This window comes from Habropoda laboriosa, unplaced genomic scaffold (assembly GCF_001263275.1).
Source record: "Habropoda laboriosa isolate 0110345459 unplaced genomic scaffold, ASM126327v1 scaffold67, whole genome shotgun sequence".
NCBI lineage: Eukaryota > Metazoa > Arthropoda > Insecta > Hymenoptera > Apidae > Habropoda > Habropoda laboriosa.
The window spans coordinates 4,561,404-4,581,892 of NW_017100242.1; the positions used below are offsets into that span (position 1 = coordinate 4,561,404).

The following is a 20,489-nucleotide window of genomic DNA, read 5'->3' on the forward strand; positions in this document are numbered from 1 at the left end:
GACTTCCAACCCATTCAGTGGCGAGAGAACCGGAGAAAGAAAACTGTCGGTAATTCCTGGAAATCCACCTCCGTCGATACAGCTGCAGCGATAAGGTCCTGAACTTGCTACAGCTAAGCGGGTGCAGAAAGTGTATTCGTACGCTGATTAATTTCGGGCATCGCTTCGTACGATTGTGGTTTATTAACACTAACCGTACCACGCCCCGGTCAAATGACCGGTTTTATAATTTCGATTTAAAACCACGCACCTGTTTTTCCCCTGTATTTTATTAAAAATAAAAGTATGTAATTTTTTTTTTTTTGTTATTATCTAGAGGCTATTTTCTGCGTTGCTTCCTATGTTAAATTGACAATCGCCTGTATTCCTTTCGGAAAAAATATGATTATTTCGTATCCGGTCAAATGACCGGTAAAGTGTCGGTACGGTTAGTGTTGAGTAATTTTTCTTTTTTCAAATAAATTCTTACTTATTGTCGGAGGTCTTTAGGATAGATGTGCTACAAAAATCAGGATCTCGCGTAATTTGCGGAATTAACCCTTCGCGGGTGAAGAACCGTGCTACGGATTACTTGTATAACACATAATTAGGTTACTACTTTAGTTAGTGTTTTTTTTTTTTAAACTAAATTATGTCAAAATTATTTTCCTCAATTTCTCTTAAATATGCGTACATGAGTTCACAGTCACGCCAACTATTTTTATTACTTGAACAAATGGGAGTTTATAGGTTATGTTCGTAGTGTTTTGGGTTAACGAGAAAAATTGAAAAATAGACGGTAACATACGAGCTCTAATTTTCGTACAGTTCGGCGTAAACTGTATAATCATTGCTAAATTAGGGTAAAGAGTACAAGTGTGTTTAGAAACGTTGCGGGAGATAGTAGTATTAAAAATTGAGCATTGTTGAAAATTGTAATCGAAGAATGGGACGAAAACGTGGGGAAGCTGCGACGAAAGAGAAGAATATTATTAATTTGCATAATCAGTGTGAAAGCTTATGTGAAGCTTACGTGAAGGCTTTCAGATAAAGATTACAAAATAATCCAGGAAGTTGACGTCTTTTCGAAATTAATCAGTATTACTGTTATTGTTATTCGAATGATTAAAAAGAATCTGTATTTCTATATTTACCACAGTTTTTACAATTCTCTAAGTAACTGTACAGCTAATCGCAAAATTGAGCGTACACGCATATTAGAAGTATGTTTATTTAGAGTAATAACATAACTTTTCGTCATATCATTTTTTCATTTATGTAATATATTCCTTTGAATCAAAAAATATTGAACAAAATTTTTTAAATATATAATACTACGTATATACTTAAATACTTAAATACTTAAATATGTAATGAGGAAGCATCTACTGTATTAGGTTTAATTTTAATTTGTCGCACGATACATATGTATTTTCTTTCTCCCTCGACTGCTTCTATTTTGCAGTGTACCTTCGTATCTAAATTTATTAATTATTTTATGTACAGTAGAATGAGTTCTACCAATCATACTGCCGATTTCCCGAAGAGACTCCCCTTTGGAATATAAATTAACCCTTTGCACTCCAAAGGCGCTGTTATGGAGACATACTTAATCACTCTGGAGAACTTGGAAATGTAAAATTCAAGTTTTTTAATATTACTAAAATAATGCAAGTTAAATATTAAAAATCCTTTTTTATCTTAGCAAATCTTTATTCAAAAGTTTCACTGCAAGAGTACACTGAAATTGCTATCTAATCTTATCAAAAAATGCTTGGAGTGCAAAGGGTTAACAATAATTTGACGAACAGAAACGTCTGTTTCCTTTCTTTCCGGAGCCATTGTTGTAACTGACGGAAAATAACAAACGAAGATTAAAACAATGGACGTAATGTGTTCTGCGATGTTGCGTAGTAGTCTTTCTGTAATAAAATTGGAAAACAAATGCATAACAACATTCATTTTCAGAGGGTTCCCATTCTGTACGCTCAATTATGCGTTAGTAAAATCGTTGCACGTTTGGAAACAATAAGACAAAAAAAAAAAAACTAGTCTGCTTTTAAAAGAAAAATTTATTTAGCAGTCGAATTTAAACAGTAGTACAATAAAGGTAAATATTTAAATTTACTAATTATTGCAATTCTCTTTGCTATATGTTAAGAAATATAGATTCAATACGAGTGTACACTCAATTCTGCGACTAGCTGTAGAATAATTTCTTTTCACAAAATCATTAACGCGGAGATAAAGACTTGGACAATTAGACGTGTGTTTCATAGCTTTGGAAATACTTTTTTTTTTTTTTTCAATTGCAAGTTTAAGGTCACATGCACCTTTTGAGGTTATTAGTGTCCACGGCGAGAATAATCAGCGGGACAGACACTTATCTATGTATAGTAGGCGGTAAACTCCAATATCTTTTATGAAGATTAAAAATTTTTTTGCGCGAGAATTCTTTTTGTAGCATATTTAGCGAATTTGGTCAATCACGCTGTGCTCTTCTCATACTGTACTTAGGACAGGTAAATAGGATATGATTAGAATGGAATTTTTTAAAATCACAAATATCGCAAATATGTCGTTCAGTTTTGGTGACGAGTATAAAATTTTGACGTCAGTATAATTTGATCAGTTTTCAGTCAAAAACATTATCAGGCTGATAACGAATTTTGTGTAGAGTGGCAGGTCTCGAATTTTTCCATTCTTCATTTCGGAAACGCCGATATCGTCTTTTTTTTTTTTTTTTTGGAAACAGTTGAAAGTAACTTAAATTCGTGTATCGATTTCTCTCTTGATTTGTAACGTGTGCGTTTATCGCTTCAACGACGATTCGTGAGCGATGCCTCGAACCGTTAAAAATCTCGACGTGTTTCCGTTTTTTAGAACAGCGTGATGGAAAAATCATTTTCGATTTGATCGTTACAGGACGCAGAAGTTTCATTTGTGCAGAGCGTGGAACGTTCCGCTGCATTCTTCAACCCTTTCGTTACGGCAGATTTCGGTACGATAGATGTTGAATTGCGGGCGCGAAATCTTTCGTTTTGAAATTTTTTTAAGAATTTGAAAATGAAAATTACAGACTCGTCATTTTTGAATTTCTTTTGTTAAATCGAGGATCAGGTTAGAGTGATGAAGGTGTGCCGAAAGGCGCCAAAGCGCAGCGCAAGCTAATTTTCAGAGCGCCAACAGCAGTGAAAGGGTTAAAAGCAACTGGAAATAGCAGTTTCAATAGTAGTTATATAAAATTACAGTTAGTGCTGGTATTGATGCATTATTGTCAGTGTCGAAGTGAGTGTTAATAGTGGTTACAGTTAGATAAAGTTTTGAAAAGATTAATAATACCTACTACGTTCTTCGTTTTGGCTGTACACTTGAGACATTTGGGTGAAAAAGGATGTAAGACCTTATGTGAAACAATTTTTATTTCCAACGCGACGTATGAACCTAGGCAATCAACGTTTAAAATAACGTTAAGGAACGTAAACTTGATAACAGGAAAAATGACTAAAAAGGCGATGGGTCAAAAAAGACCCGAAGACCGCTCTAGGGTTAAACTACAACAGAATCACAGATAATTGGAATTCTGCGAAATAAATTCTTAAATGTACATTCTTAAAATAGCATAACTGATAAGGAATCAATATAAAATCGATCAGAAAACCGTAATCGAAATCAATATCTTCCTTAATTTCGGTTTTTATAATCTAGAAAATATTGAAATTTTAAATTGTTCCAAAAACCAGAATTGATGTAACAGTTTTCAACTCGTGTTAGATTTTTATGTGTAATTTAAGAAAATGTGAAATTTCAGTACCAAAGTAGATAAAAATTTGAAACACTGTGAGAGAGTTATTGAAAGATTTTTTTTAAAACACAGCGATATCTGTAATTTTTGAGCAAATTAAAAACTCGATTCGAAGCTCGAAGCTCGTAATAATCATTTTGAACAATTCACTAAGGAGAAAATTTTATGTAAATATTGCCTCTAGCTCAACTTGTAGCAGGTATCGTTAAAGTACAAAACTACTTGTTGCTCGGAAACGAGGTCAGATTAGATAAATATTTATACGAACTTTTTTATATGTCTCCTCATTCACTATTGATACGTGTTGAAATAGACTTACCTGAAAATCATAGTTTCTACGTTGTCTTATGGCCTTCTCTATTCTTGTTATTAGACACCGAAACGTCGTGTACATATTCCTAAGTGAAAAGGAGTATCGATTAAGAACCGAAGTTTCGTTATTTAAAAAGATCTCTTTGGCACGGCGTAAAGAGTGGCACAACCGGTGAAATCGTTTCCACGGTAAATTTGCTACGCCAGATGAAAATAAAAAAGGTTATAGAAATAGTCAAGCGAGGTCAAAAGTGTCTCCGCGTTCTTTTAGACAAAGACACGAAGACTTCCACCAGATGTGTCGGGTGTTCGTCTTCGAGTCTGCGCAGTGCACACTGCGATACAATAGAGTGGACAGTTCCTTGGTATAAGCGGACCCCAACTTTCCCTTTTTGAGTGTCCAGCGACAGTTGGTTAGAGCATTTGAAAGAGTAAAGACGTTTCCTAACTAACCGTTTCCTAATTAACAGTTTACGAAGACTATTTCATTTCCATAACCCATTTCCAGTAGTTTTCAATTTCCGTAAAAGTTCCGAAACGGAGATGCAGTTTTTGCGGAAGACTGTATCTGCGTGAATTGACACGGTAGATTCGGTGGCAAACGCAGTCGTACGAGATTTTCACGCGAACGTTATAATTAGAAATTTCATTTAGGTGAAAGATAGAGTTTTATATGAGATGAAATTCATATCGCGACCACCTCTGTTGCTTTTTTTTCTTTCTTTTTTTGTCGTGGACGACAGGATTTAGAACAGCCTTTAAAGTGATCGCGTTAGATTTTTATGCGCGTTTATTCTTCCTTTTTGTAAATCTTTAAGGTTACCTTCGATCTTTTTACGCTACCCTACAGTTTTTTTCTCGTTCATTGACAGATATCGAGGTAAATTCGTGGAGCTTGCTGAACGAAATTTTGAAAGAATGATTTTGCATAAGCTGCATAATTTATATATCACTGCTTAAATACAGCAGCTTCGATAATTTTTTTCGCTGTATAATTCTTTCAGATAAAATACATTTATTTTTTTGGTAAATCGAAAGCAGAAAGAGAAAAGGAATATTGAGCGAAATAAAGTTTGATCTCTGTGAAACGAAAATCTACAATAAAAAAAAAAATTGCAGAATAGACAATAGACCAGTGCAGAAACTGCTGAATTATGCGAAGCGTATTAAATTGCACAGAGTGTAACATCAGTAATGGTTCCAATTAAACACGAGCTGATTTCGTTTGCGGAAGTAAATCGTAGACATAGAAGAAATCGAGTGAAAAAGTTTCATTTTCGAGGGAATTGATTTTGTAAAACTGTTAAAAACACGTATAGGGTACATTTAGGTGTAAGGGTCAGTAAGGTGTTTCTATATTTATTACAATTACTACTCGACCTCTGAGCTCATAAACACTAAGGATATCAATAGCTATACGCGCAAGATTTCTATACATAATTTATTGATTCGTCTTAATTCGTCCAGGAGAGCATACTTAAAAAATTGAATTGTTGACAAAATGAAGGATAGTGTCGCGATAGTCAGAGATCGTAATACGTTGACGAATGGTATCGAAGGTTATGGAAATCGTTTTAAATAAAAATGTTTAATTTCAGTAGAGTAACGTTTTTCCAGAATGAAGATGACCTACATTTCTTCAAAATGACTTAATAGTCCGAACTTACATAGCCCACGAAATAGACAAAAATGTAAGCAAAATTGATCCTGTCAATTATCCACAAACATCAAATTCCATCAAAATGTCCCATTTTTAACTTTAATAATTATTACATCTGTTCCCTCGATTTTCTTGAAATAAGAATAGAAAAAGAAATTGTTAATTTTAGATGGATGTTTATTCTTCTTTAATTTTAATAATTATTACGTCTGTCTATAACATAACGCACGTTTTTATATTCCTAGTTTAGTACCAGCTCATTCCAGGTTGCTTTGTCCTCGATACGATTGATATCGCGACTACGATGAATAATTATGCATTTAACAAATTAAGTCATCTCGTACACGTAGAAGTGTTACTCAGTTAGAAATTTTTCTTAAAAATATCGGTAAACAGAGTAAAGATATTTGGAAATTTCGCATTTTTGCATTTTCAGACACGGATTGGTATTTACAAACTCTCGTTTGCATTTGTTCAACAGAGTTTGGGTAGGATCGTAGATGTCCATTTTTTAACTTTTCGGTAGATTGTTGCCTGTTGATCGATCGCCGGTGCTAGAGTAAGATCGAAAGACGGTGGTCAGGTCAGTAGTAACAGTGGTATTTACACATCTTTTTGGCGACTTTGCTTACAAAGTCGATACCAATTATATCAAGCCTTCCCTTAATTAACCCCTTAATTTATGATTTTTCTCTCTCTGTGCATGTAAGCGTCAGCTATTCGCTGTTTTAGTACTGTATCAGGCTGCAGAAGCTAAACTATTACGGATTAATTACATCTGGTAATCCTCAGTCTTGCAAATTAAAACAGACATTAGGATTAAAGTTTATTTTCCTTACTAATAGATACTAGACACTAAAAATTATAAATGAATTGAGATACTTGTGATTAGAATACTTTTTATAAAATGTCAAATTAAAACGTTTCTTATGAAGCACAAATGGTCAACGTTTTTTCTTACAACGCATACGAGGTTATTTGTTGTATTAGGTCATCCCATAAGTTCGTGCCGATAGCGAAAAATATTCTAATAAATATCCAAGGAAATTCTATAGCGACCACATAATGGTCTTACCAAAAAAATAGGTGGAACGTTGTGGACCGGGACAGTGTTTACGTGTTATATCAAATTTAAAGGTTTGTTGGAAATATCGATCTAAATCATAAAATTTGACACGAACTTATGGGATGACCTAATATTTCATTGAAAAGCGCCGAAAAATTCTTTTCTCTTTTTCGAAATCAACTAAGTGTAATTGCACTGTAATAAGTCCCGTTGAATTCGATTTCACTTGCGCACAATAGGAAAATTCAAGAACTGATCGCGCCAGAGGGTGTAGCACGGGTAAGGGTGCCAGAAGTGCCCTCAAACCAAATTGGTCGTGCGATGGACCATTGCGATAGCTCGTCGAATGAAAACATTTGACACCAAGTTTCAACCTTACAGGTGTAGTAGTAACTGGGAAAATTCGGATTATCCTATTTAGCTCTGTTTTCTCTATTTAGCGACACGCAAACATCCTGGAAAAAATTTGGTACATTGCAGAAACGGAGACACGTGTTAGGGAATTTTTTCCGATTTTTCCCGTTGCAAATCCCAGGTCTGAAAAACGAGAAACGCGAGGTAAGAGTGGATTTTAAAAAAAATTTTGACTAGCTGTTGTTTTTTATATTTTGGTGGTAATTCTTTTCGTAAGGTGCGTCATAGTTAAAAATAAATAAAAACCGATTTGTGTTGAAGGTAATCCGCGCGGAAAAGTAACTTCCATTTCCAACAGCTCAACGCTGTAAATTTTTTAGTTGTGGATTCGAGCTCCATTTGCCAGATTCGACTCACTTTTTTTTTTCAATTCCTAGCTACGTATCGTTGAACAGTATTTGTTTGAGAACATTTCGGGAATATTTTAAGAATATTTCCTTATTTCATTAAGCAATCCACCCACAGTTGTTGGAGGTAAGAGGTTTTGAAACTAAATTCATATGTGTATTCGTTTAGACGATCAAGTATTTGGAAGTGACGCGGTGTAAAAATAAGTATTACACTAAGGTTACTCAACAGAAATGTATATTTATTTAAATCAGATAACGCTTAAACTATTTTTAATTCATAGGCGACACGATGCATGTAGAAAGGATGTCCACGACAAACAACCTCGTGCCTTTTTCGGGGCTCCCTTAGGTAGCCCCTTTTCCCTGGGAAAGCCCCAGGAAGTGGAGGCGCGGACCTGCATTGCCGAGGCGATACTCTCGAGGACGAAGAAACTCGGAGATGTTTGGAAAAACATCTCTCGATTCTTCGCCTCGAGGGCCAAGAGTCGCCAGGCCTAAGTGCGTGGCCCACCGTGGCGGTCACCACAAGTAATTAAGTAATTAACACTAGAACTATCAGCCGAGTCAAAATGACCCATTAGCGACTTTCCAAAAATGAATTTTTATGTAACTGAACCGTGATTGGAAAATTCCATTCATATCCATTCAAACAGAAGCATACGTGTAGAAACTGACCAGTATTATTGAACATTCACGTTTTTTCGAAAGATGGGCCATTTTGACCCGGTCGGTAGTTCTAGTGTTAAGAGAATACGTGGCTACAGAAACGATGCAATAAAAAGTGCTACAAAGTTGTTTCTACATACACTTTAGGCCAAAGTATTTCTAAAATGTTTTTTTTTTTTTTTTTTTTTAAACATCGAGATAAGTGGTTCTTTCTTTAGACGGAATGATAGATTTCTTTGATGCAACGATAGTTGGAAATAAGGTGGATAGAGCGACCGAATGTGTATATCGTATCTTTTCAGTTATCGAAATACTAGAAGATAAATATTAAAAGGCATGACTAAGGCCCGTAGATATCTATTATACAATCGTCTGCGATCAAAAACAAATGATGAATGCACGATACATAGATATTGATAACATCGAAAAACACGATGACGAACAAAATTTTTTACTTTCTTGTAACATCGGTCCAACAGAAGCTGTTAAGTTAGCCTGCTTCCAACGAGCCACCTTGTATATTTAATTAGAAAAATGAAGGGAAAAAGTGAAAGTGTAATATAACTGTAACGTAATAACGAAAGAGTATAATTTAATTAGAAAAGTGAAAAGAAATGAAAGCATACGATACAATTGCAATATATTAGGTCATCCCATAAGTTCGTGCCGAATTTAAAAATTCAGATCGATGTTTCCAACGAACATTTACATTTGACAAAAAAAAAACGTAAGCGCCTTCTCATTCCACAACATTTTTCTATTTTTTCAGTAATACCATTATGTCGTCGCTGTAGTATTTCCTTGAATTTTCCTTAAATTATTTTTCGTTCTCGGCACGAACTTATGGAACGACCTAATAACAATGAAAAAATATAATTTAAATTAGAAAAGTGAAGAAACAGATAAAAGATTACAATATTTGTGAAGGAAGATAAGTAATATTAAGAAATTGAGAGAAAGTATATCAATTACTGGTATCGATGATTTATCAAGTTTCAATTATCACTCCATTAGCAGGTTTCCAAAAGTGTTTCCGTGCGTTTCCTTCGCTCTGAGTCGTTGCAGCATATGTACCGTTACTTGGACGATGCCTAACGACGACGTCCTTGTGGATTTTTTTCTTCAGAATGACACACGACGATCGCGCGTAAATGTCGATTTTCGTTTATTTCACGAACGAATACGAATCGCGCCTAATCCGTGTCGGTATTAATATCAATTACTTACGCACCGTTACGCGCGTGGCGTGACGTATCGTCGCGATAAATCAGCCGCGTTACTTAAGTTTTACAAAAAGCACAATTTCGCGTTTCTACGTCAGTGTGCGTGAAAGTTGATTTTGGGAAATCTTCTTTTCATCGTATATAAATGTTTCATACATTTCTCCATAATGAAAGATAACGAAAAGACTAAAAGATAAAGTACCTAACCTTAAATTTATAAACACTGGAAACACACCGAAGTGCGATACTTTTCGCAAAATTTCAAACGGTACGTTCCACGATATTTGTATAAATAAATTCCCGCGTTTTCTTCTTCTTCAGAAATATGTTTACCGATTTAAGAAAGTATTGCAATAGTATCAGTCGTGCAACGAATCTATACATTTTTCGCATCTCTCAGGCAAGATATAAATTTCGCGGGTCGAAAATATGTTCGGCGCTTTAAGGTGATAAAGTGTCATCGACCCATTTTCTAATTTCCGCTTCATTTGAAAAGCGTATGTGCCAGAGAAGTCAGAGCTGCATTGATCGGGAGCGGTGGAAATCAGATGGTGCGATGTCCGGAGAGTACGCAGGGTGGGGCAGTACTTCTCGTTCGAGATCAAATAGTGTTTTCTTAACCTCAGCAGTGACATGCGTAGGATAAATCGACTTTCCGTCATTTTTTGGCGTAGTCTGTGCGTTTTTCTCGAAGTTGTGCGTTTAGATAATTCTGCAACAATTTGACTCGGTGGAAGGAGCTCTTCATCCCTCGAGTTACAGAGAAACACCTTATTGTCTGTGAATACAGGTAGTTCCCTTCTTTACCAATTAACCCTTTGCGTTACTGTAACACATCGCACTCGTGGTGCAGAGTATATGGTCAAGATGCGGCAAAAGAAGAAATATCTGTCTATTAAATTTGTATTTTTCCTCTCGGTTCAGCTTGAATTTAAAGGCAACGATTACCAAATACAAATCGTCTATAATATCTTGACTTCTTCTTATCTCGCCTGATAGGAATTCTTAAAATATATGCTAGAACTACGTTTTAAAATCTGCATTCGTTGTCTTAATCAGAGCACCTAAGTGTAGAACAGTTTTGAATTATTTTTACTTAACACTGTATTGGAGTATAGCGACTAAAAAATAAAAAATCGTGGGGTAAAGGGTTAATTTGTTCCTGTCGAATATTCGTAACTCTGGAATTCGTAAAGCTCGCATTGAGGCTCATTCTAACTAACTATTATGTCACTACATACTGTGTGATGAATTTGAAATTAAAATTCGAGAGAATTTTGAGAAAAAGAGAAAAAAGTGAGAATTACCTGTATTTTTCTCTCAGGATCTCTTGCGTTCAGGATCACTGTGACAGTTTCATTTTTCGTCCTCTGTTACGATTTCATACAAAAACACACTTTTTTAACCCTCTCGCGACGGCGGAACTAGCCGTCAATACGCCATTAGTGCACACCATACACGTTAAGAGTGTCTCGCGTTTTTTAAAATCTTAGCAGAGGACTTAAGGGTGTACTGGATAGAGGGAATGTTGTTTTGAGGCCTTGTTCTATATTTTAAAATTTGTTGAGGCGCGAGCCAATGCGACGCGCTTAATGGATGCCGGATATAACCGTCGCTTGCCAGTGTGAAGCATTTAGCGGATGCCGGATATAACCGGCGCAAGCCAGTGTGAAGCATTTAGCGGATGCCGGATATAACCGGCGCTAGTCGCGAAAGGGTTAATTTTATTGTTAACTTTTTCCCTGCCAGCTTACAAAATCAAGATTCTCCATTCGTCTCGCCCCACCTTACGTCTAAATTATATCTGTACTAATATATTACATATACCTAACTGTAATCACTCATCACCTATCTTTGGGTAGCATTTGAACCTTGTTCCTTCTGAGAAATGCAACTTTGCAATCTCACTAATGGAAAAAGAATTTTTAAAATGAAGATTACCGTACCACTGTTAGCACTGCCTACAATTGACAAACTGGAACTTATTTACACTCCCGCTATATATTACGGATAGTATGCGTCAGTTGCAAAATTGAAATGAAATCGGTGAACGTGGCACATTCCCATCGTAAATCCGGTAATGACATTGCGTCTAACTTCGTGTATTCTACTATACTTTCTAATGTATAGGCGTTCTCATGACCTTTTTCTTTATCTCCTTCGTATGCATCATACCGGTATTTTTTTTATTAATACAATTTTTCTTTTTTAATATCTCAAGCAATTTTTATTCGACACGCAGTATATTATCATGTACTGTTGAATAAAGGAGTATTTGCTTTTGTATTAGACATATTTACGTAATCAGTACACAGTAGATAGCTATTAATAGGTTAATAGGAAGGTAATATCGATTTCGTAAATGCAAAAGTAAATTGATTTAGTGAAAATCGTCGCCGTAACTTTATTCCCTACATTTGTTCGTTCGATCGTTTTCACTAAAAACGACTAAAATCAAGTTCTCTTCGCTAATTGCCAATTTAAGCGATTAAAGCTTTCACTTTTTTTTCTCTTAATTTTCTCCCCAAATTATGAACGACGAAGAGACGAGAATTCTCGCGATGCATTCGCAATGTGCTAAATGCAAGCAGTTGCATTTACACTTTTTGCTAAATTCACGTCACACGATTAATTGAAAACAGGCTTTGTTGTGCGCTGTGTGTCTAGCTGCTAGAATTACTCAATCTGTAGTAACTTCTAACCTCCAGACTGGAGTCGATTGTTTTTTAACCGTGGAACACAACTTCGATAAAATGAATTTATCGTAAGCAGCGACGTAGGAGCTATTTGAAACTGTTTATCTTTAGCACAGGCAAAAACCGACGTTGCTTTTCTACCAGCCTAATACAATTATTACATATATCGAATAAAGAGCGTGGAAATGATGGGATTATTGAAGCGGTGAAAGTGAAAGGGAGTGGGGGTAGTGACGTAGGGCAGAGAATGAGGAGTTGGCGAAAGAGATGAGAGCGAAAAATAGGAAGAATTTTGTAAACCAAGCCCAGACTCTGGGTCGCCGGTCGAAATTTAAACAAATCTATCTATCTATGCGTTCGATAAATTTTGAAAAATTCAAATAGAAATTTTGTCAAATTGTTTCGACTTTTTGGAAAGTAAATGTAATAAGTTACGTTGAATGGTAAACGAAGCATTTTATGCCGGATAACACGTTGCCGAATTATTATCGAATTTTATTACGACTATTGCAATTCTTTTTAAACGAACGCGATTGATCATTGAGAAATAAACATTCGCACAAATTGGTTGGAATATAAAATAGGGATATAAAAAGTGTTTCATTGAAGAAACGATCTTCATTAATAATTACATCGTGAATCATTCATTTTACGCGAATAGATGCGATTGAATGTTGATTACTTTCCTTTTAATTTTCATAATTCTCGAGTAGATTTTAGTTCGTAATTTATCATCGGTCATTTTCAAATCGTGATTGTTAACGGTCGTTCTTTGTAATTCGAAGATGTAAAGAGGTGACGTTTCGTGAAATACGATTTCTTTCTACTTTTCCTCGGTGGTATTCAAATCGTTATCAAAAACACAAATACACCATTGTTTGTTGGAATCAGTAGTTAATCGCAGATGTAATTCGTTGCAGGTTTGAAATTGAATTTTAACTTCTTTTCTGCACGATAAAAATACAGGTTTGTCGATAAGCAGCGATGCCTTCGAGGAGAGTAGAATGTGATAAATAATTCGCGTTACAATAATTCAGACTTTATATATATTTTGTTTTTAAATTGGTAATTAAATTGGTAACAAACAATGTTTAACAATTTTCGTCTTGTTATTTTTTGTCAAAGAATTTACACATCTGAGGTAAGGAAGGAATTGCAAGTATATTTTCAAATCTCCAACTAGCACTGTGAATTCGGAATAAATGAAATTATTTTTCAGAGTCGATAAGTTTCATATTAATTTCACCATTCTGTGTGATTTTGCTGTTCTACAATTTTTATTTCGCTATTTTGTAATTTCATAAACAACACTGGTTTTTTCTGTATAGTGTGTAACTGTAAATTCAGACAGAGGCTTGGTTTGTCAAGATATCTAGGACAGTAAAGTAATCCCCCTTTCTTCGATCCTTTTGTATCTCTTACGACATATTTCTTCTCCCCTTTGACCAGACATTATTTTGGGAAATGATCAGTTTCCACTATTGATTTTTTGGGGAGGCTGGTGTGATCTAAGCGCTACCTATTTTTATAAATAGGAGTATGAACAATTTTCAATTGAAAAAAGTATTTTGGAAGTTAGGTAATTAGAAGTTACCTCGAAGCAACTAATTGCTAAACTACTGCTAATTACTAATTAATTTTACTACTATTCAACGCCTACAACACTTGTGGCTCGTTACGACGCTCAATCTAACTCTTCTTAATCAAAACGCACTTCTAAAGATTACACACACACACACACACACACAGTCTTGCTACATGTCACCATGTACCGAAATCTCCACGCGCATTCTTAGAAGCACCGCCCATAGTTGAAACCGATATTCTAACATAAACACTCGATCTCTTTGACACGATTCCAAAGCACTTGTCATCGACAACACATTCGCATGCCACTCACACCTCGCCACACAGCCTACGACACATTCTGATTCACACGTGTGCTCTATCACGTATCACGTATATGATATCTGTGAAGAAAGTGAAGAGAGAGATATCGTTAAAAATAGTATAGGATATAAGAAAACACAACTGAACCTGGCAAATGCAAAAATAGCTGTAGGGTGAGCCAAAGGTGGACATAATTGAAAATTAGGATTGAGCGCACCGAATAGTAGAAGTCGTACACTGAAAACGTTCGTAAAAGCATAATCCTAAATCCGGAAGACTCTCCTTCCATTTACAAATTTCTTCAAATGGGACCGATGACGCGTTCACGTCACTAGGCCCACGCGGTATAGGGATTTCCCCGTAACGTTACACGCTTATATCACTAGATGTGACATTAATATTTCAAACGGTATATTTCCTCAATGATATTAACTGAATTAATCTCCGATTGATTTTCATGCATAGCTGCGTATTATCGATATATAGATCAGCACAAACATAGATAAATTTCCAATTCAATAGATTCAAATTTTTTTTCAACCATCGACATACATAAACGTACGTTAATGTAAATAACGAGCTTCTACACACGACAAATAGGTTTCATTCACATGAATATAAACATTACACCACTTGTTGGTTATTGTATGCAAAGAAAAAAAAGGAAAAAGAACAAAGAAGGAAAAGAAAAGATTTCTAACGAATTTTTCTAAAATTTTGTTTCAGTACACAATGCGCTAGGGGTGATGGAGACAGTGGGCAAGCAAGTCCAGGTAGTGAGCGGACTAGGGGTGGGAGGTCCGGTGGGCCCTGTGGGTCCAGTGGGGGGAGATTTGCATCACCATCATCATCCTCATCCCCACTCTCATCCTCCACACCCACACGCCCACCCCCACAGTCATCCTCACGGGTCCCATGGCCACTCACTGGTCGGCGTAACGTCGACCCCTGGCAGGGGTCAGGCACAACCACCGGTCTCGCATAACCAGCATTTACCCGCGAGATCTACTCCGGTACAGTTGCACAGGTAAGTTGTACTCACATGTGTTTATGCGCGCGTGCTGTGTGTGTATATATGTATATATATATTTTATATGTGTGCACGTCGTGTGCGTGCCTGTCTCTGCTATGTAGTATGTGTGCATCGCTATATAGGCACGTTGCATTGCACAGCGCGCGCGGTGTTTACATATAGCAAATTAACTCATTGTTTGAGAAAACACATTTATAATGTGCGAACAATGGAGTATTTGTGTAATAAGCAGGAGATTCGAGGAATTCTGTTTTCGATCGAAGGAATGTTATTTTGGGCACTCTTCGATTACACGACTGGTTGATTTTTCTGACTTGGTTCTTTTTTCTTTTTTTATCGTGCTAGATAGTACGTTTTTCCTTGGATATTCTTTGAATTTTTAGTTAGTAGGAAATTGTTTCTGCTGTGATTTTTGAAGCACTTGGAATGGAATATGTAATTCGAAATTTGTGGGGGTGAAGGATGTCGTTCGAATAGAAATCGATAGGGAAAAGTTGTAGGCAAGGTTGGTCAGGTTCTTACTAGATAAATATTTTTGGGTTTTATTGGAATAGTAAAGTTACTAAGTTTGTTCGAGAGTAGTATTATTGTTACGGAAGATGCTGAATGTAGTTTGAGCAGGCAAAGAATAGAACCATACTTTTTTATATTTCTGTTATTAAGTTTAGGTTCCGTACAGCCGTATTTCGTTTATATCTCCTCTGTTCTTTTTTATGCTGTACTATATAGAACGTGGTATAAATTTATATCGGAATTACAGCTGTAATACCATTTCATAGGAGGAAACTTTGTTTTACGAAAGATGTTGCGGTTTTTATCATCGGATATGCATGCACTTAATTCCAAGTTTTACGAATATTGATGAACACTCCTACATGCAATTATCAACGGTGATTGTACACAATGTGCACGATTATCACGAATGGGCACACTTTACAATCAACGATAATTATTACTTAACTCCTTTCGACCGTTGGCTGCAATTTATCGGGAAAAGAAGTTTATTCGAAAAAGAAGATCGATATTAACTCTCTGGCAAAATATGACAGCGTTAATATGAAGCTCTGTTTCGATATCAAAGTAGCGATATAATTTCATAAAATTCATATAATCTGAGTATCACTTAGAAGATTCAGAAAAATAAAAATTCCCAGTGATTTATATTTTTATTATAGAATACACTAATACTTGTACAGAGTGTTCCAGTAAAACTCGAACACCTAAGTATCTCCTTTGTTTTTAACGACACTGGAAAATGTTTAAGACATAATCCGAATGGTTTCGAAGGAGGAGCACAGTGTACGAAAAATTCTTTTCCCATGATTATTTTTTTTTTTTCGAATTTTTCAAGGTCATCTTCTTTCCGCAGGGAAGCATATATTTTTTTCTATTATTTCTTGCAACGGGTGTTAAATGCGTTCAAGCATGCCTGAATTATGACCTTGAGATGACCTTAAACACCAAAAAAGTGATCAATTTCCAAGTCAGTAACTCGATACATTCAGCGTTCGTTGACAGCAACCTACCATTCTAGAAGAAGACGTGATGAATCGAATAATTAGAGCTTGCATTGCTATTACTTCGAGCATTTATTAAAATAAGCACTAACACTATCTTGGAATTCGATCACTGTTTTGGCGTTCGAGGTTACCTCAAGGTCGTAACACAGCATGCTTGCAGACAAGATGTAATAGAAAAAAGTATATGCTTTCCTGCAAAAAAATGTACCTGTGACCTTGAAAACTTGTATAAAAAAAATTACCATAGAAAGAACTTGTTTTCTTGCACCGTGTTCCTTCTTCGAAACCATTCAGACTATGCTATACACATTTTCCAGTATCGTTAACCCTTTGGCTATGGTCGTCTATCGAAAAGCAATGATCTAATTGAATATATAAGCATAAATAAAATAATTTGATTCGTAGAATTTTATTGTTATTAGGGTGTAAATAAGTTTGTTTGATTAAAATCGTTCGTAAAATTTCCATCGAACATCTGCTATCTTAAAATGTGTTCACTGTGTTGACCCACTATAGTATAGTTCGTAGTATATGGTGATTATACTACGCCGAGCGCCTATAGTCGTCTGTAGTAGTGAAAGGGTTCGAAACAATTTTCAAAAAATAAACATTTAAAAGTATACGATACACGGAACATTTAGATATTTCAATGAATATTCTTGTTTCCTTTAGTTTGTTTGTAAATGCATTGTTATCTTAATATTTGTATCGTTTAAAAGTTTAGTGGTATGGGGGGACAATTATTTAAAATGTGTATTGTATACATCTCTACAAATTTAGGCGTTGAAACTTGAAATACGCGGTGAGCAGAAGATTGAAGTTGGATGCGTAATATACCTTCGGCGTTCTGCGCATGCGTTCTTCCAATTTTACCACTACTGCTACCTGTCGATTCTAACCTCAAACGTCAACGTGCAACGTTGATTTTTAACCTCGCGAGGTTTATATGTAGGATTTATAGTTTATCGAAATATATTTATGAACAGCTGTGTAGTGTATTTTTATGAAATTATTAAGGTGAAGTCGTGAATTTCGGAAACGCGATGTGCCAGATGTGCGAATGGAGAATGTACGCTGAAAGGAAAGATTTCTTTGAAACACAAGATTGCTCGTTTGCATGATGAAGTAAGTTCACGTAGTTATTTTTGTTGCGTCGTCCGTTGTTCCTAGCGTGTACAATACCTGTACAATATCTCTTATGTTTGTAAAACTTGACCTCCCATCGGTACACCATGTTTGCAACAATGGTATCACTTACATTCAACAAGTACAATTTGTTCATTCACGGTTTTACAAGCTTTATGTAAAATGCTGAAATAACAATGTGTTACTTATTTAATGACATAACTTCATTGTAGCATGAAATGTTTGATTTTTCGTGTTATCTAATGTAATATAATTTTTTATCATTATTGCACGAAATTCTGTTGATTAATGTCCATACGCGTTTCTAAAATTGAATATACATATTATACGTAATGGATATCGACGTATACGTGAAATATAAATTAAATAATGCGCAAAACGCGGGAAAGCTAGTTAGGTTAGGTACGTTAGGAGTGCATAAATGAAGCGACCAACGAGAAGGAATACAATCTTGTATGTATACAGGAATAGTTTACGAATCTTGTCGCCAAATGAAAAAAAATTGTTACAAATAGTGGGGATAGAATAAAATTAGAAATGAGCGTTATTAGAAATTATTCTTACAACGATGTTTTACGTAAATATTTTGTTGAGATAGCTTATTCAACACGTATTTAACTATAATTAAATAAATTTTCATTCAATTAGTATAGTTGGTAGAATTTTAGATGAAAAATCATCTCATCTTTTTCTAATGTTAAGTTGTCAGTTCGTATTTGAATTGATGATTAATGAGAATAGGGACTTGTTGAACGGGGTAAGAGAAAGCTGGCAGTAGGTCGCACGACGGACAATAAAACATGGCGGTGATGGCAGAAATGCACGTTTTTTTTTACCTGAGAATGAACTGAAAAAGCAAAAGAAAGAAACTAATATTAATGTAATACTGAACAACGTAGCACTTATTTAGAGTATACTATTTTAAATTTTTAATTCAAAAAGTTTCCAAATTTTAAGTTTACAATTTTTAGAAATGTAAATTTCTTTTTAAACATTGTGTACATCTATTATAGACGAAAACTCATAACAATTGCAATCGTATAATAGTGAACGATGAAATTAAATAACGATTTATCAACATTGTTCAATAATTTTGAGGAATATTTCTTTAATTTATGTATTAAATAATTTATGCTTAGGTAAAATGTACAGACATTTGGGGATACTATTACATAAGAGATTTCAATGTTGTATCAATTAAGAAATGTTTGAGAAGAAGATACGTGAAAAAGGAATCAGAGTCGTTAACGGAGGCGAGAAAGAAAAGTAGAATCGGTGGAAGGGGCTCAAGGCTACGTTGATTTCTATTTCCTGCAATTCTCCTTTAGAGCAGGACAAAAAAGAATAAATTTCTTAATATAGCATTATATTACATAAATATTAGAAAATTTATTTACACATTTTGCACATATTGAAGGATGTAGAGATCAGTTTAAACGTTGTAATATTTTATGCAAAATATTAATAAAACATTCTACAACAGTTTGTTAAAGAATTAGCACTTGGGGTCATTTTTATTGACAATGAATTTGACTGAAGATAGTAATAAATTTTGTTACAAGGTAAATTAATCATTAGCTTTTTATCACTTGTCATATGAATAAATTAATTGTGACAAATTTATAAATGGGAGGAAACAGAAGTATATTAAGAGTATTTGTTATCACAGATACATATTTTGTATTCCTTATACATACCTAATTACTATTTCAACATAAATCTTAAAATTATTCAATTTAAAATGTAATAGGGCATTAAGAAATTAGGATTTAATTTTTGGTATACTGTGGTTTGTTTTATGTAATGTTACATAACGTACATGATTTTTACATTTCTTTCTGTTCTGAATTTGTTCCGTTGCTCGCCATATTTAAAAATTAAAAAATTTTAAAGTTTAAGTAAATTTTACATATTTCGGTACTAGTCCATTGGTACGGTACATACATCCGAAGGCGGTTATTGGTTTCAAATCTAAATACACGTATTAAATTCATCTTCATCAAATGTGTACAGAATCATATGTACACTACATGCGCATGTCATGTTATTCTTTTCGTGACCTATGTACGTACATAGCGTTCTATCGCATGCGCATCATTTAGAAAAGGGAAAAAGAGTAGGTGATACATGGTAGGGAGATTTTAGAAGTGGGAGGAGGGGTTCAGTGACCGTTACATCATCGAGAACTCAGTCTAGGGAAATTCATAAAGCGGCCATTCAATTGCGATTATAGATTCAAATGCAGGAAAAATATAGTTGTTTGAATTCGATCATTTCCTAAACTAATTGTGGAATGCATAACATTGGCTGCAGTATCTTGATGTTATAAACAATTTTGAAATATTAATTTTTCAATAATATAACATTTCAAAATATTAATTTGTTTAATGTGCAATTTAATGCTTATACACATCCGAGTAGATAGTTATTATGTATATTTGGTATCATTTTAGATATTTTTTCATAATATTCTTTAAAATCTAGTTTTGAAAAATAAGATTAGTATACCGTTATGTAGTTTGATATGTAGCCCACAAAATTTAACACTACTTACTAATGTAGTGTAATATAAAAAGCTTTATTAATATGCTAACCAAAAATCTTGAAATTACTTCTATTTTTCAAGATATAAGTTTTTAGTAAAAAATACCATTATATCAGGCCATCGTTAATAATTAATCAGACTATAAATTTTTTTTATTTTTATTCAAAAATTAAATATCTTTTTG

At 34.6% G+C, this 20,489-nt stretch overlaps 1 protein-coding gene across 1 annotated transcript in view; it reads left to right on the forward strand.

Annotated features, from left to right (window-relative positions):
- Positions 1-20,489, forward strand: part of LOC108572081 — a 69,056-nt gene that overhangs the window by 5,596 nt on the left and 42,971 nt on the right. Inside the window, exon 2 of the mRNA XM_017934269.1 lies at positions 14,788-15,088. Within this exon, the coding sequence (XP_017789758.1) occupies positions 14,808-15,088 (281 nt within the window). The 5' untranslated portion in view covers positions 14,788-14,807. The remainder of the gene's footprint in view (positions 1-14,787; positions 15,089-20,489) is intronic.